The 16,953-nt window shown below is 39.0% G+C and overlaps 1 protein-coding gene across 7 annotated transcripts in view; it reads left to right on the top strand.

Moving 5' to 3' along the window:
- GALK2 (galactokinase 2) overlaps positions 1-16,953 on the top strand; it is a 171,238-nt gene that overhangs the window by 56,543 nt on the left and 97,742 nt on the right. For all 7 annotated transcript variants that reach the window (XM_055279053.2, XM_055279056.2, XM_055279054.2 and 4 more), the window contains exon 3: positions 4,224-4,347. In XM_055279053.2, coding sequence (XP_055135028.2) covers positions 4,224-4,347 — 124 coding nt within the window. The remainder of the gene's footprint in view (positions 1-4,223; positions 4,348-16,953) is intronic.

The following is a 16,953-nucleotide window of genomic DNA, read 5'->3' as shown; positions in this document are numbered from 1 at the left end:
TATTCTGGGGCTGTTGGATGAAATGTTTTTATAAATATCCATTTGTTCTATAGTGCAGATTAAGTCTGATGTTTCTTTGTTGATTTTCTCCCTGGATGAATACCCCAGGGCTGAAAGTGAGGTTTTGAAGTGCCCAGCTATTATTCTATAGGCATCTATCCTTCTTTTTAGTTTTAATAATATTTGTTTTACATATCTGAGTGCTCCAGCATTGGGTGCATATATATTTACAATTGTTATATCCTGTTGCTGAACTGACTCCTTTGACATTATATAATGACCTTTGTCTCTTTTTAGAGTTTTTATCTTGAATCCTGTTTATTTATGCATAACTACTCTTGCTCTCGTTTGGTTTTCATTTGTATGGAATATCTTTTTCTTTTTTTAAAAATTTTACTTTAAGTTCTGGGATATAAATGCAGAATGTGTAGGTTTGATACATAGGTATACATGTGCCATGGTGGTTTGCTGCACCTGTCAACCCATCATCTAGGTTTTAAGCCCTGCATGCATTAGCTATTTGTCCTAATGCTCTTCCTCCCCTTCCCCTCTACCCCACAACTGGCCCTGGTGTGTGTTCCGGAATATCTTTTTCTATTTTATTTTATTTTTTTTTGGTCTGCATATATTTATGGATGAGGTTAGCTTATTGTTTTTGCTTTTTTAATCCATTCATCCACTTTGTCTTTTATTGGGAATTTAGTCCATTTATATTCAATGTTATAGTTATAAGGTACAGACTTACTACAGCCATTTTGTTATTTATTTTCTGGTTGTTTTGTTGGTCTTCTCTTTCTTCCTTCCTTCTTGTCTTCCTTTGTGTAAAAGTGACTTTTTCTGACAATGTTTTAATTTATTATTTAAAACTTTTTTTGGGCTGGGCGCGGTGCCCCACGCCTGTAATACCAGCACGTTGGCAGGAAGAGGTGGGCGGATCATGAGGTCAGGAGATCGAGACCATCCTGGCTAACACGGTGAAACCCCGTCTCTACTAAAAAATACAAAAAAATTTAGCTGGGCATGCTGGCAGGGGCCTGTAGTCCCAGCTACTCAGGAGGCTGAGGCAGGAGAATGGCATGAACCTGGGAGGCAGAGCATGCAGTGAGCTGAGATCATGCCACTGCACTCCAGCCTGGGCGACCGAGCAAGACTCTGTCTCAAAAACAAACAAACAAACAAACCCAACTTTTTTTTGTATCTGTTACAGGTTTTTATTTTGTGGTTACTGTGAGGCTTGCAAATAACATAACCAATTATTTTAAGCAGATGACAGCTTAACTCTGATTACAATGAAAATAAAAAAGAAATCAGCAAAAAGAAAACAAAAAAAAAAACCCTAAAACTACACCTTAACCCCATTTCTTCACTGTCACTTTTTTTTTTTTTTTTTTTTTGAGATGGAGTCTCACTCTGTCACCCAGGCTGGAGTACAGTGGTGTGATCTCGGCTCACTGCATCCTCTGCCTCCCAGGTTCAAGCGATTCTCCTGCCTCAGCCTCCCAAGTAGCTGGGACTACAGGCACCTGCCACCACGCCCAGCTATTTTTTTTTTTTTTTGTATTTTTAGTAGAGATGGGGTTTCACCATGTTAGCCAGGATAGTCTCAATCTCCTGACCTCGTGATCTTCCCGCCTTGTCCTCCCAAAGTGCTAGGATTACAGGCTTGAGCCACCATGCCTGGCTGCTTTGTCACTTTTGATTGTCTCTGTTTATATCTTTTTATGCTCAGAAAGCTGTTTCAGTTACTATTTTTGATAGGTTTGTCTTTTAATCTTCCTACTAAGATATGAGTGTTTTAACACTATAGTTACAGTGTTAGAGTATTCTGTATTCATCTGTTCATTTACCACTACCAGTTAGTTCTGTACCACCATGTGATATATATTTTTTACATTAATGTGCTTTTCTTTCAGATTGAAGAACTCTCTTTAGCATTTTTTGCAAGACAGGTCTGGTGTTGATGAAACCCCTCAGCTGTGTTTGTCTGGGAAAGTATTTCTCTTTCATGTTTGAAAGATAATTTTACTGGAAGTAATATTCTAGTTCAAAAGTTGTTTTTCTTCAACACTTTGAATATGTCATCTCCCTCTCTTGGCCTCTAAGTTTCCTGCGGAGTTGTCTCCTGCCAGACATATTGGAGCCCCTTTATATGTTCTTTGCTTCTTTTCTTTTTCTGCTTTTAGGATACTTTCTTTATCCTTGACCTTTGAGAGTTTGATTAATATATTAATTGAGTTAGTCTTATTTGGGTTGAATCCTTTTGGTGTTGTGTGATCTTCTTATACCTTAATATTTGTATCTTTTCTTAGGTTTGGAAAGTTTTCTATCAGTATTTCACTGAATGAACTTTCTACCCTGATCTCTCTATCTCTACATCCTCTTTAAAGCCAATAAATCTTAGATTTGCCCCTTTTAGGCTATTTTCTAGATCTTGTAGAGAGGCTTCATTCTTTTTAAATTATTTTTCTTTTCTCTCCTCTGACTGTGTATTTTTACATAGCCTGTCTTCAGGTTCACTGTTTATTTTTCTTGATCGATTCTGCTGTTGAGAGACTCTGAGACATTTTTGAGTTTGTCAGTTGAATTTTTCAGCTGCAGAATTTCTGTTTGAAATTTCAAAAACTATTTTAATCTCTTTGTTAAATTTCTCTGGTAGAATAATGAATTTCTTCCCTGTGTTATCTTTAAGTTTGTTGAGCTTCCTCAAGACAGCTCTTTTGAATTCTCTGTCTGAAAGGACATACATCTCCATCTTTCTGGGATTGGTCACTGGTATCTTCTGTAGTTCATTTAATGAGGTCATGTTTTCCTGGATACTCTTGATGCTTGTGGACATTCATCACTTATGGGCATTGACAAATTAGATATTTATTTGTCTGTGTAGTCTGGGCTTGTTTGTACCCTTCATTCTTGAGAAGGCTTTTCATGTATTCAAATGGGGTTGAGTGTATTGTGTTCTAAGCCTGTGGTCCTTACGGGCATATCAGCACAAGGACGTGCTCTAAGCCCAGGAATGCTGCAATTCTTCCTGACATCTAGAGAGGCACTGCCTTGACAAGTTTTGGTAAGGTAAAGGAGAATTCCCTGGGTTGTCAGGCAAAGTCCTCTTGATGTTTTCCCTTTACTCCTCCCAGTCAGAAGTAGTCTTTCTCCATACTGGGCTGCCTAGAGCACTTCCATGGCTTCCAGAGCTGGCACTGTGCTGGGTCACACCTGAAGCCTGTATAATACTGGATCTTGCCTGGTTACTGCTGATGTTTATTCAAGGCCCAAGGGATCTTTAGTGAGCAGGTGAATCCTGCCAAGACTGGGTTCTTCTCTTCAGGGCAGTGGATTCCCTCTGAATGAGGGTGGGTCCAGGAAGTAAGTCCTGGAATTGACAGCTTCAGGAATCTCCTTGGTGCTTTACTTTGGCTGAGCTGGTACCCAAATCGCAAGACAGTCTTCTGTACTCTTCCCACTTCTTTCCTTAAGCTAAAGGAATCTCTCCTCAAGCTGCACTTCCTGGAGTTGGGTGCAATGTGATCAGGCACTCCCCTGGCTGCCACAGCTGGTGTCACACTTGGTCACACATCCCAAGTCTACTGCCTCCAAGGCCGGTGCAGTACCAGGGCTTGCCCGAGGACTGCAGTACTTGTGGCCTGACAGCCACTTAAGCTTATTCTGGGCACCAGGCCACTTTAGTTAGCCAGAGGTGAGGTTGGTTGGGACTCAAGTTCCTCCTGCTGAGATTGAGAATTCTGTCTTGTCCAGGGCTGATCTAAATGCTCCCTCCTTGGGTGCTAGCAGAATTCTGCTCTGTTTTGTGTTTTGCTGTAACATGGCAGCACTGAGTTCCAGTGCAAAGACCCACACTCACTTCACCCTCCCTCCCCCAAACACAGTTTCTCTCTCCATTTTGGGAAGGATCCTGTAGGCAATGCAAGACTGTCTTTCCTGTCCTCTTCAATTCCTCTATCCCTGATGTTATGTTAAAACCAGGTACTGTGATTTTCAGGTACTCACCTGAATTTTCTGTGTTCTTATGAAGGTGTTTATTGCATAGATAGTTGCTCAGTTTGAGCATGGAAAGGTTCTATTTGGCCATCTTGCTCTGCTTCCCTTTATTTTTATTTACTGTTAAAACCTGGCTCATGGTCAGTTTTTTCCTGTATGTAAACTTTCTTGAGGTGCTTTTGTTTTATATATTAGCAATGATTAAAAAAGCTTTCTCTTTTTTCTAGGAGAGCATATAGATTATTGTGGATATTCTGTTCTTCCTATGGCTGTAGAACAAGATGTGCTAATAGCTGTAGAACCTGTGAAAACATACACTCTCCAACTGGCCAATACAAATCCCTTGTATCCGTGAGTATTTAAAATTGCTAATGTGTGTGTATGTATGGTTCTGTTTGTACCCAAATGAACTCTTTAGGAGATATCGAATTTATAACAAGTCATTTAATTTATTGATATTTTGTACCTGACATTAAAAAAATTCTAAGGCCATTATTTATTGTTTGTTCATTTTGTTCATTTGTCAATTCATTTAAGGAATATTTACCAAAGACTTACCATGTGCTAGACATAGTCTTAGATACCAGGTGATACAAAGATAAATAACTCTGTTCTTGTCCGATAGGTACTTATCATCTATTGATCTAATTAACTCCAGCAAAGTCAGGTCTGATGTTTTCCTATGTTACTATGGCACCTTCTAAGTATCTTGTCATAGCATCTTATTATGCTGTATTATTATTATCTGTTTATTTACCTGTGTCACCCAGTAGACTGTAAACTCTGTGACTTCAGGCACTGTTGCCTCTCTTCTTCAATGCCCTAGCATATAAAACAGAGTCTGGTGCCTAATAGAGGTAAGTTTCTAGTACATATGCTTTATCAAGTTAACAAAGTCTTTAAAAAAAAATCTTAGTTTGCTAAGATTAAACAAGTTTACTAATGGGTATTGAATTTAATTAAATGTCTAGAATTGAAGATCAGTTTTTTTAAAATATGGTGAATTAGTCTGATGAATTTTCTAATGTTGAGCCCTTTTTGCATTTCTGGGATAAACTCTACTTGCTTCTAATGTATTATGGTGGATTTGACTTGATAATTACAGAAAAAGATTTTGGCTTATATTTGGCATATTATATGTTTGGCTTATTCATTGATTAGTTTATCTGCAATAACATTCATGTATTCAGAAAATATTTTTGATAAGACTCTATACCAGCTTGTGCAAGAAGTAGAAGTTTTTTACTTTTATATGGAACTTACTGTAGAAGATCTTTTTTTCCTTTTCATTTCACATGTCTGATAATATATCTTGTGTGCATTTTGGACCCTTGAAAAGCTCACATTATCTCAAACATATTTTCGTGTCATTGTTTATGAACATTTAAAAATCGGTGCACAATATTTTGTCATCTTGATTTAGTAAAATTTACTTAATCATTCCCACAATAATGAATATGTGGTTTCAGTTTCATTGTTCACAAAAGTAGATCCTGAGACAGACCTGGATGAAGGTAGTATATTTGAGAAATGGTCCCAGGAGCAGTAGGAAAGAGCATGAAGAATGAGTTGGGCAATTAGAGGTGAATTATCAAGATATATAGTCCCTGCTAGAGGCAGGAGGCTCGATTCTACCAGGACCCCTAGGAAGCATGCAGTATGCCTCCTAGAATTGTCCATTCATTTTAGCTTTCATTGTGTAGGTATATCTTAATTTGTTTATCTGTTTGCCAATAATGGACATTTAGATCATTCCCAGTTTTTGCCTGTATGAATAATACTGCTACAAATATTTATGTACAAATATATGTGTGGACATATGTTTCATTTCTGTTGGGTAAATACCTATGATTGGAGTGTCTGGTTTGCCATTTATTTATTTATTGAGACAGGGTCTCACCCTGTTGCTCAGCCTGGACTGTAGTGGGGCGATCTCAGCTTAACTCAACCTCTGCCTCCCGGGTTCAAGAGATTCTCCCACTTCAGTCTCCGGAGTAGCTGGGACTACAGGCACATGCCATCACACCTGGCTAATTTTTGTATTTTTTGGTAGAGATGGGGTTTCACCATGTTGACCAGGCTGGTCTTGAACTACTGACCTCAGGTGATCCACTTGCATCAGCCTCCCAAAGTGCTGGGATTACAGATTTGAGCCACTGCATCCGTCCTGGTTTGCCTTTGATATGGTTTGGTGGTGTCCCCACCCAAATCTCATCTTGAGTTGTAACTCCCACAATTCCCACGTGTCCTGGGAGGAACCTGGTGGGAGGTAATTGAATCATGGGGTTGGGTCTTTCCCATGCTGTTCTTGTGATAATCAATAAGTCTCATGAGATCTGATGGTTTTAAAAATGGGAGTTTCCTTGCACAAGCTCTCTTTTTGCCTGCCACCATCCATATAAGACGTGACTTGTTCCTCCTTGCCTTCTGCCATGATTGTGAGGCTCCTGTAGCCACATGGAACTGTAAGTCCATTAAACCTCTTGCTTTTGTAAATTGCTCAGTCTTAAGTATGTCTTTATCAGCGGCATGAAAACGAACTAATATAGCCTTTTAAAGAAATTTTCTGGCTGGGCACTGTGGTTCATGCCTGTAATCCCAGCATTTTGGGAGGCTGAGGTGGATGGATCGCTTGAGCCTGGGAGTTCGAGACCAGCCTGGGCAGCATGATAAAAGCTTGTCTCCACTAAGAATACAAAAAAATTAGTTGGGCATTGTGGCATGCAACTGTAATCCCAGCTACTCAGGAGGCTGAGGCAGGAGAATCGCTTGAACCTGGGAGGTGGAGGTTGCAGTGAGCTAAGATCGCGCCACTCTACTCCAGCCAGGGTGACAGAGTGAGACTCTGTCTCAAAAAAAAAAACAAAAGAAAGATATTTTCTGCTTGCCAAAGTTGTATAATTTTACATTCTCACCAGTGGTGTTACTAACATGTCTTAAAATTTTAGCTATTCTCATAAATGTGTAGTAGCATATTTCAAGTTTTAAAATTTCTCTGATTAATGATGTTGAACATCTTTTCATCTACTTATTTGCTACCTAGATGTATTCTTTGTTGAAGGGTCTTCTCAAATCATTTCCCTGTTTTTGAGTTTCTTATAGATAGAAGTCTTTTTTTTTTTTTTTTTTTGAGACAGTGTCTTGCTCTGTCACTTCTGTGTTGGGACATTGCAGGTCCTTTCTTGTAGCTATTTTGAAATATACAATACATGGTTGTTAACTATAGTCCCCCTACTCTGCTATAGACCATTAGAACTTATTCCTTCTATCTAACCGTATGTTTTTACCTATTTGCCAACCTCTTTTTATGCCCCATTCCCTGACCATTCCTCACCTGTATTATCTATCATTCTACCCTGTACCTTCATGAGATCAATTTTTTAAGTTCCCACACATGAGTGAGAATATCTGATGTTTGTTTTTCTGTACCTGGCTTATTCCATCCACATTGCTGCAAATGACATGATTTTATTTTTTTTATGGCTGAATAGTATTCCATTGTGTATATATACATTTTCTTTATTTATTCATCTGTTGGTGGGCACTTAGGTTGATTCCCTATCTTTGCTATTGTGAATGGTACTGGAATAAACATGGAGTGCAGGTATCCCCTTGATATACTGATTTCTTTTCCTTTGGATAAATACGCAGTATTAGGGTTGCTGGATCATATGGTAGTTGTGTTTTTAGTGCTCTGAGAAATCTCCCTACTGTTTTCTATAACGGCTGCACCAATTTACATTCCCACCAACAGTGTATAAGTGTTCCCTTTTTTCTGTGTCCTTACCAGCATCTGTTATCTTTTGTCTTATTAGTAATAGCCATTCTAACTTGGGTAAGATGATGTCTCATTGTGGTTTTGATTTCCATTTTGCTGATGATTAGTGATGGTAAGCAGTTTTCATATACCTATCTGCCATTTGTATGTATGTCTTTGGAAAAATGTCTCTTCATGTTATTTGTCCACTTTTAAATGGGATTATTACTAGTTTTTACTATCAAGTGTTTTGAGTTCCTTGTATATTTTGGATATTAGTTCCTTGTTGGATGAATAGTTTGCAAATATTTTCTCCCATTCAACAGGTTGTCTCCCCACTCTGTTGATTGCTTCCTACGTGGGCAGAAGCTTTTTAGTTTAAAATAGTTTTATTTATCTATTTTTGTTTTATTTTTCTGTACTTTTGAGATCTTAGCCATAAAATCTTTGGCTATATCCTAAAGCGTTTCCCCTATATTTCTTTCTAGTAGTTTTATAGTTGTAGGTGTTATGCTTAAGTCTTTAACCTATCTTGGATTGAATTTTGTTGATGGTGAGAAATAGGGGTTCAATTCATTCTTCTGCGTATGGGTATTGAGTTTTCCCAGCACCATTTATTCAAGAGGGTGTTCTTTCCTGAATGTATTTCCTTGGTACCTTTGTTGAAAATGAGTTTGCTGGCCAGGCGTGGTGGCTCATGCCTATAATCCCTGCACTTTGGGAGGCTGAGGTGGGCAGATCACCTGAGGTCAGGAATTTGAGACCAGCCTAGCCAACACGATGAAGTCCTGTCTCTGTTAAAAATACAAAAAGTTAGCTGGGCGTGGTGGTGCATGCCTATAATCCCAGCTTCTCAGGAGGCTGAAGCAGGAGAACCGCTTGAACCCAGGAGGCAGAGGTTGCAGTGAGCCGAGATCATGCCACTGCACTCCAGCCTGGGCAACAAGAGCAAAAAAATCTGTCTCGAAAAAAATAAAATTAAAAAAAAAAAGAAAATGAGTTTGCTGTACATACATGGATGTATTTCTGGGTTCTCTCTTCTGTCCCATTAGTACTTGTGCCTGTTTTGATACCAATACCTTGCTGTTTGGGTTTTTATAGCCTTGTAATATATTTTGAGGTCAGATAGTGTGATGCCTCTTGCTCTGTTCTTTTTGTGCAGGAGTGCTTTGGCTATTTGGGCTCTTTTTTTTTGGTTTTATACATATTTTAGGATTTTTTTCTATTTTTGTGAAAATGACAGTAGTATTTTCATAGGGATTGCACTGAATTTGTAGACTGCTTTGGGCAGTATGTTCATTTTAACAATATTAATTTTTTCAATCCATGAACATGGGATGTCTTTTCATTTGTTTGTGTCCTCTTCAATTTCATTCATCAGTGTTTTCTAGTTTTCCTTAGAGATCTTTCATCTCCTTGGTTAAATTTATTCTTAGGGTTTTTTTTGTAGCTATTATAAACAGCATTTCTGGCTTAATTTCTTTCTCAGCTAGTTCATTATTGGTGTATTGAAATGCTGCAGATTTTTGTATGTTGGTTTTTTTATACTGCAACTTTACTGAATTTATTTATCAGGTGTAGGAGTTTTTTTGGAGTCTAGGTTTTTCTGGATATAAAATCATGTCACCTGTGAAACAGGACAATTTAACTTCCTCCTTTTCAACTTGGATCCTTCTATTTTTATTTTTGCCTGATTATTCTGGCTAAGATTTCCAGTATTATGTTGACTAGGAGTAGTGATATTGGTCATCTTTGTTGGGTTCCAGGTTTTACAGGAAAGGCTTCAACTTTTCTTTATTTGATGTGATGTTAGCTGTGGGTTTGTCATATGAGACTTTTATTGTGTTGTGGTGTATTTATTCTCTGCCTGATAATTGAGAGTTTTTATCGTGAAAGGATGTTGAATTTTATTACATGCTTTCTCTATGTCTATTGAGATGATTATATGGTTTCTGTCCTTTATTCTACTGATGTGATGTGTCACATTTAGTGATTTGTGTTTCTTGAACAATCCTTGCATCCCTGGGATAAATTCCACTTGATCATGGTGTTTTATCTTTTTGATGTGCTGTTGGATTCAGTTTGCTGCAATTTTGTTGAAGATTTTTACGTATATGTAAATAGGGATCTTGGCCTGCAGTTTTGGTTTTTGTTACACCTTTGTCTGATTTTAGCATCAGAGTGATACTTGCCTTTTGGGACTAGGTTAATTCCCTTCTCTTCAATTTATTGGAATTGTTTGAAGAGGATTGGTATTTGTTCTTTGTAAGTTTGGTAGAGTTTTTCAGTGAAGCCGTCCAGTCTTGGGCTTTTCTTTGTTGGAAGGCTTTTCATTTTACTGTTTCAATCTTGGTACTTGTTACTAGTCTGTTTATGTTTTTTGTTTCTTCCTGATTTAATCTTGGTATGTTGTGTGTTTAGGAATTTATCAATTTCCTTTAGGTTTTCTGATTTGTTTGTGTATAGTATAGTTGTTCATAACAGTGTCTGATAAGCTTTTGTATTTCCATGGTATCAGTTGTAATGTTCCTTTTTTGATTCTGATTTTGTTTATTTGGGTCTTCTCACTTTTTTTCATGGTTAATCTGGCTAGCAGTTTATCAATTTTGTTCTTTTCAAATAATCAACTTTCCATTTTCTTGATTCTTTGTATTTTTTCAATAAAATAATTTCAACTTTTATTTTAGATTCAGGGGTTACATGTGCAGGTTTGTTACTTGGATGCATTTTGTAATGGTGATGTTTGGGGTACAGATGATCCCATCACCCAGGTAGTTAGGCAGTTTTTCAGCCCACACTTCCTGCCTCCCTACTGCCCCTGCCATTGCGTACTAGTCCTCAGTGTCTATTGTTCCCATCTTTATGTCCCTGTGTACTCATATTTAGCTCCCACTTATAATTGAGAACATGCAGCAGTACTTGATTTTCTGTTCCTGTGTTAATTTGCTTAGGACTATAGCCTTCAACTGCATCCATGTTGTTGCAAAGGATATGATTTCATCCTTTTTATGGCTGCATAGTATTCCCCGGTGTATGTATACCACAGTTTCTTTATCCAACCCACCACTGATGGGCACCTGGGTTGATTCCATGTGTTTGCTATGGTAAATAGTGCTTCAATGAACATATGAGTGCACGTGTCTTTTTTTTTAGAACAATTTATTTTCCTATGGGTATATACCCAGTAACAGGATTGCTGGGTTAAATGATAGTTCTGTTTTAAGTTCTGTGAGGAAACTCCAAACTGCTTTCCACAGTGGCTGAACTAATTTACACTCCCACCAAGAGTGTATAAGCATTCCTTTTTCTACACAGCCTTGCCAGCATCTCTTTCTTGTTGACATTTACATAATAGCCATTCTGACTGGTGTGAGATGGTATCTCATTGTGATTTTGATTTGCATTTGTATGTCTTCCTTTGAGAAGTGTTTGTTCATATACTCTGCCCATTTTTAAATGGGATTATTTGTTTTTTGCTTGTTGATTTGTTTACAATTTTTACAGATTCTGATATTAGACCTTTGTCAGATGCATAGTTTGTGAATATTTTCTCTCATTTTGTGAGTTATCTGTTTACTCTGTTGATAGTTTCTTTTACTGTGCAGAAGCTCTTTAATTAGGTCTCACTTGTCAATTTTTTTTTTATCACAGTTGCTTTTGGAGATTTAGCCATAAAATCTTTGCCAAATTCTAACCATTTCCTAGGTTTTCTTCTAGGATTCGTACAGCTTGAGGTCTTATATTTAAATCTTTCATCCATCTTGAATAAATTTTTGTATATGCTGAAAGATAGGGGTCCAATTTCATTCTACTGCATATGGCTAACCAGTTATACCAGCACCATTTATTGAATAGGGAGCCCTTCCTTCATTGCTTGTTTTTGTTGAATTTGTGGAAGATCAGATGGATGTAGGTGTTCAGCTTTATTTCTGGGTTTTCTATTCTGTTCTATAAGTCTATGTCTATGTATCTGTTTTTGTACCAATACTATGCTGTTTTGGTTACTATAGCCTTGTAGTATACTTTGAAGTTGGGTAATGTGATAACTCCAACTTTTTTCCTTTTACTTTAGTTTTTTCACTGATTCTCCTCTGAGAGAACTGGTGTTCTTTTAACTGTGGTTTAAATGGGGGATAGTCAGTTGACTTCATTTCTGGTTGCTTTCAGAGGGCCAAGGCTCTGTACAGGATCTTTATTTGTGGCTAGATTCTTGCCCCTGGTTTCACAAGTGATGTATATTGGCAGATTATTTTTGGTGTTTTAATTTGGGTTGTGATCCAGTAAATGGTGCTTAAGAGTGGTGGCCAGCAGATAGGCTCTTAATCAGCTTCACAGCTTTTTTTGTATTTCAGTGCATTTGCAGTAGTGCTCTATAGTGGGGTAGGGGGAGACAGATGACCCTCTCAGCAGGTCTGTTCCTGAGCTTTGAGGAAGCCCCCTCTGATCACTGGCACTGATCCTGTCTTTTTTTTTTATTAGGTCTTCTGGGCTGCAGGGCTCCCTCAGGCAGAGGCTATGACCTGCAGATAGGCCACACCATTCTTGGACTGGTCCTGTAGAGCAGGGTTCCCCAATCCCTGTTACCGCTTCATGGCCTGTTCAGAAGTGAGCCACACAGCAGGAGGTGAGCAGTGGGTGAGTGAGCATTATTACCACCTGAGCTCGGTCTCCCGTCAGATCAGCAGTGGCATTAGACTGTCATAGAAGCATGAACTCTATTGTGGACTGCATGTGGGAGGGATCTAGGTTGCATGCTCCTTACGATAATCCAATGCCTGACGATCTGAGGTAGAATAGTTTCAACCTGAAACCATCCCCTCCTCCCCAACATACACCATCCATGGAAAAATTGTCTTCCACAAAACTGATCCCTGTGCTAAAAAGGTTGGGGACTGCTGCTGTAGAGGGAGAGATGCCCTTCTCTGGTGCTGGCTTACAAGCCTGTGTGTTTCACTCCTCTCTGTCTTCTGAGGGTGTGGGCTCCTTCCCTGCTCTAGCACTGGCTACAGATCTTGGCTCAAGATTCCCAAGCTGCATGCTGCAACCCTGAGCTGTTGGGACTGGCCCACAGCTCCATCTTTTGGCTCCTTTGGCACAGCACCAACTGTGCTGGGGGATTCCAACTGCTTCCAGACCTCTGAGAAAGTACTTAGGCTGGCCTTTTAGTAAAGCACATGTACTGGGCAGTGGAGGCTGCACTGTACTCATGCTCCTGTTAGAGCAGCTGGGCAAAGGCCTTGGAAGGGGCTGGTGGGAAGGAGTGCCTGCAGAACAGACATGCCCCATTCCCACTGGAAAGTCAGCCCTGTTCTCTTGACCCAGTGATCAACTGGGGTTAGAGTTACTCAGAGGAAGAAGGGGAGCCTTGGGGGATGGGCACCTATGGCTGTATTCTGCTGCGGCTGCCATGCGTGCCAAACCTCCATTCCATATAGGCTGGAGTACTTTTACTGCCTACTCTCCAGGCAGATCCCCTTGCCAGTTTAAATGTTTATGGGCATCATAGGATCTCTTGTACCTAGGATTGGAGATCTGTAGCAAGAGTGGGTTGCCCCACTATCCCTTCACTAACCCTTCCATCAGGAGGCTTTCAGGGCTGAGCATGAGCCCTAGCATTCAGCAACCCCACACAAGGTTCCCAGCTTCTTCTCTTTTCAGCCTCAGTGTCTGTGTTGCTTCTGTATCTACTCTTGGTGTTTTCTCTCTCAGATTTGCTCAAAGTGTGTTAGTTTACTTAATATTTAGTCTCATTCAGTGGGAGTGGTGCTTCCTGGCTGTGTCTAGTCAGCCACCTGATCTGCTATCCCTCCAAAAGCTTTAACCCTTTGTGTTTTTTTAGTAGCTACTTTATTTAGTTCTATTCTGATCTTCATTATTTCTTTCCTTCTACTATTTTTGGGTTTCGTTTTTTATTGCTTTTCTAATTCCCTGAGATGCATAATTAGGTTGCTGATTTGAACTCTTTCTTTTTAGATGTAGGCATTCATTGCTATGATCTTCTCTGTTGGCAGTGTTTTTAGTGTATTCCATAGATTTTGGTATGTTGTGTTTCAGTTCTCATTTATTTGAATAAATTTTTTTATTTATATGTTAATTTCTTCCTTGAGCTAGTGGTCATTCAGAATCATACTGTTAAATTTCCTTGTATTTATACAGTATCACAAGTTCCTCTTTTTATTACTATCTAACTTTAATCCATTGTGTCTAAGAAGATATTTGATACACACTGTCTGGTTTGATTCTGTTGTATCTAAGAAGGTATTTGACATGATTTCCATTTTAAAAAATTTGTTGAGGCTTGTTATGTGTCCTAATATATGGTCTATCCTGGAGAATGTTTCATCTGCTGATGAGAAGAATGTATATTCTGTAGCTGCTGGATGAAATGTTTTGTACATTTCTGTTAGATCTATTTGGTCAGTAGTGCAGTCTAAATCCAGTGTTTCTTTTTAAATTTTCTGTTGTGATGATCTCTGTAATGTTGAGAGTGGGCTGCTGAAGTCCCCAAGTATTATTGTATTGTGCTCTCTTTCTCCCTTTAGTCATAATAATATTTGCTTTATATATCTGGGTGCTCTGTTGTTGAATGCATATGTGTTTAGAATTGTCATATCCTTTGCTAATTTGATCCCTTTGTCATTATATAATACCTCTCTTTGTCTATTTTTACTTTTTTTGACTTAAAGTCTATTTTATCTGACATAAGCATGGCTATTCCTGCTTGCTTTTGGTTTCTGTTTTGCATGGAATATATTTTTTTCATTCCCTTACTTTCAATATATGTGTGTTTTTTTCAGGATGAAAAGAGGTTTTATTTTTGTAGGGGCCTTATTTTAGGGTCATGTTTTTAAATCAGTTATCCTAGTTTATATCTTTTAATTGGAAATTTTAATCTGTTTACATTCAATGTTGTTATTGATATGGGAGGGCTTATTCCTGTCATTTTGTTAATTGACTTCTGGTTGTTTTATATATCCTTTTTTCTTTTTTTTTATTTCTGTCTTGTTTGTTGTGGTTTAGTGGTGTTCTGTAGTGGTAACATTTGAGTCCTTTCTCTTTCTTACTCATGAGTTTACTCTACCAGTGGGCTTTATACTTTTATATGTTTTCCTGTTGGTGTATATATTATCCCTTTGCTTCCAGGTATAGTACTCCCTTAAGCACTGCTTGTAGGTTCAGCCCATTCATGATAAATGTGCTCAGCTTTTGTTTTTCTGGGAAAGACTTCAGTTCTCCTTCATTTATGAAGGATGATTTTGTTGAGTATAGTATCCTTGGCTGCTAGTCTTTTTCTATCTACACTTTGAATATATCATCCCATTTTCTCAGGGCCTGTATGGTTTCTGCTGAGAAATCCACTGTTGTTTTGGTGGGACTCCTTTATAAGTGTCTAGATGCTTTTCTTTTGCTGCTTTAAGAATTCTCTTGTTGTCTTTGACTTTTGACAACTTTGCTATAATGTGCCATGGAGAAGACCTTTTAAAGTCATATTTGTTTGGGTATCTCTGAGCTTCCTGTATCAGAATATGTAAATCTGTTACTGGACTGGGGAAGTTTTCAGCTATTATTTTGTTAAGTAGGTTTTCTATCCTTTTGGTTTTCTCTGCTTTCTTGAACACCAAAAATTCAAATACATTTGGTTGCTTTATGATGCTTCATAAGTTACATAAGGTTTTATCATTCTCTCTTATTCTTTTTTCCTTATGTTTGTCTGACTGTGTTATTTCAAAAGAGCTATCTTCAGGTACTGAAATTCTTCTGCTTGATCTAGTTTATTGTTGAAGCTTTCAAATGCATGTTTTATTTCATTCAGTGAATTGTTCTGTTCCAATATTTTTGTCTATTTTCTGATATCCATTTGTTAAATTTCTTTTTCATATGCTAGAATTTTTTTCCGATTTCTTTGTATCTGTGTTCTCTTGTCTTTCACTGATATATATATATCTATATATATATATATATTTTTTTGAGATGGAGTCTCAATCTATTGCTCAGGCTGGGGTGCAGTGGCGTGATATTGGTTCACTACAGCCTCTGCATCCTGGGTTCAAGTGATTCTCATGCCTCAGCCTCCCGAGTAGCTGGGATTACAGGCACCCACCACCACACCTGGCTGATTTTTGTATTTTTAGTAGAGATGGTGTTTCACCATGTTGGCTGGGCTGGTCTAAAACTCCTGACCTCAAGTGATCTGCCTGCTTCAGCCTTCCAAAGTGCTGGGATTATAGGTGTGAACCACCACACCCGGCTTCACTGAGCTTTTTAAATGTCATTACTTTGAATTCTATTTCTGGATTTTAATAAATTTCTTTGTCATTGGAATCTATTGCTGGTGAATTGGTGAATTTGCTTCTTCCAAATTTTAGAATTTGCTTTTATAGACAATGACTTTTTCTCAAAGATGTACCTATGATATTGGTTGGGTTGGCATGTTGGCATTGATTCTTGGCACTTGTAGTATTGTAGTCTCTGTATAATTCCTTTGGCCATAAACAGTATCAGTGGTCTCTGATTTCCTCAGTGACTTAGGATATTGTTGTTGTTGGAGACTGTGGATCCTGGCAGTTGTAGCAGTCAGCCGTGCGTGTGGCTGGGTCCTTGGACCCCTGGGTAGTTAGTGTCACCTGTGTGATGGCAGTAGCAGTAGTAGAACAACCCTCTGGCTCCTAAGCATTTTGCATTGTTGTTGGTGGCTGTGTTAGGCTGGGTGAGTTGGTCCCCCGTGCCACAGGTGTTGCATGCAGTTGGAAGCTAGCTGTGATAGTAGTAGTAGGTTGGGTGGGCTCATCTTTAGGTCCCTGGGAGAGTGTTCAGGTGCCAATGGTGGTAGATTGGACACAGCCATTCTTAGTACCCTGGGTGGTATGCTTAGGCATAGGGGTGGAGTCTGGCAGGGCAGGCCTATCGTCAGGCCTCCTGGTGGTGTATGCAAGTGGTAGGCAGTAGTAGAGTGAACCAAGCCACCTAGTGGAATGCCCAGGTGGTGGTGGCAGTGGCTGTGTTGTGGCCCAGCTGCGGGGGAGAGTGAGGTTGCTTTCACTGGCAGCAGTCATAGACAATTGGCTGGGGAGCATGCACTTTGGCTCCAGGTGGTGGCTGTAGGTGGCGTAGCCTTTCCTCAGGGCACTTGAAAATGCATGGTGGCTCTGCTGCTATGAATACCAGGGTTCTGCCAGTGGCTCATGGTTTGGCCCCAGCAG

The sequence above is a fragment of the Symphalangus syndactylus genome, chromosome 5 (assembly GCF_028878055.3).
Source record: "Symphalangus syndactylus isolate Jambi chromosome 5, NHGRI_mSymSyn1-v2.1_pri, whole genome shotgun sequence".
NCBI lineage: Eukaryota > Metazoa > Chordata > Mammalia > Primates > Hylobatidae > Symphalangus > Symphalangus syndactylus.
The sequence above is the reverse complement of the archived record's forward strand: the minus strand, read 5'-3'. Positions and strand labels throughout refer to the sequence as shown.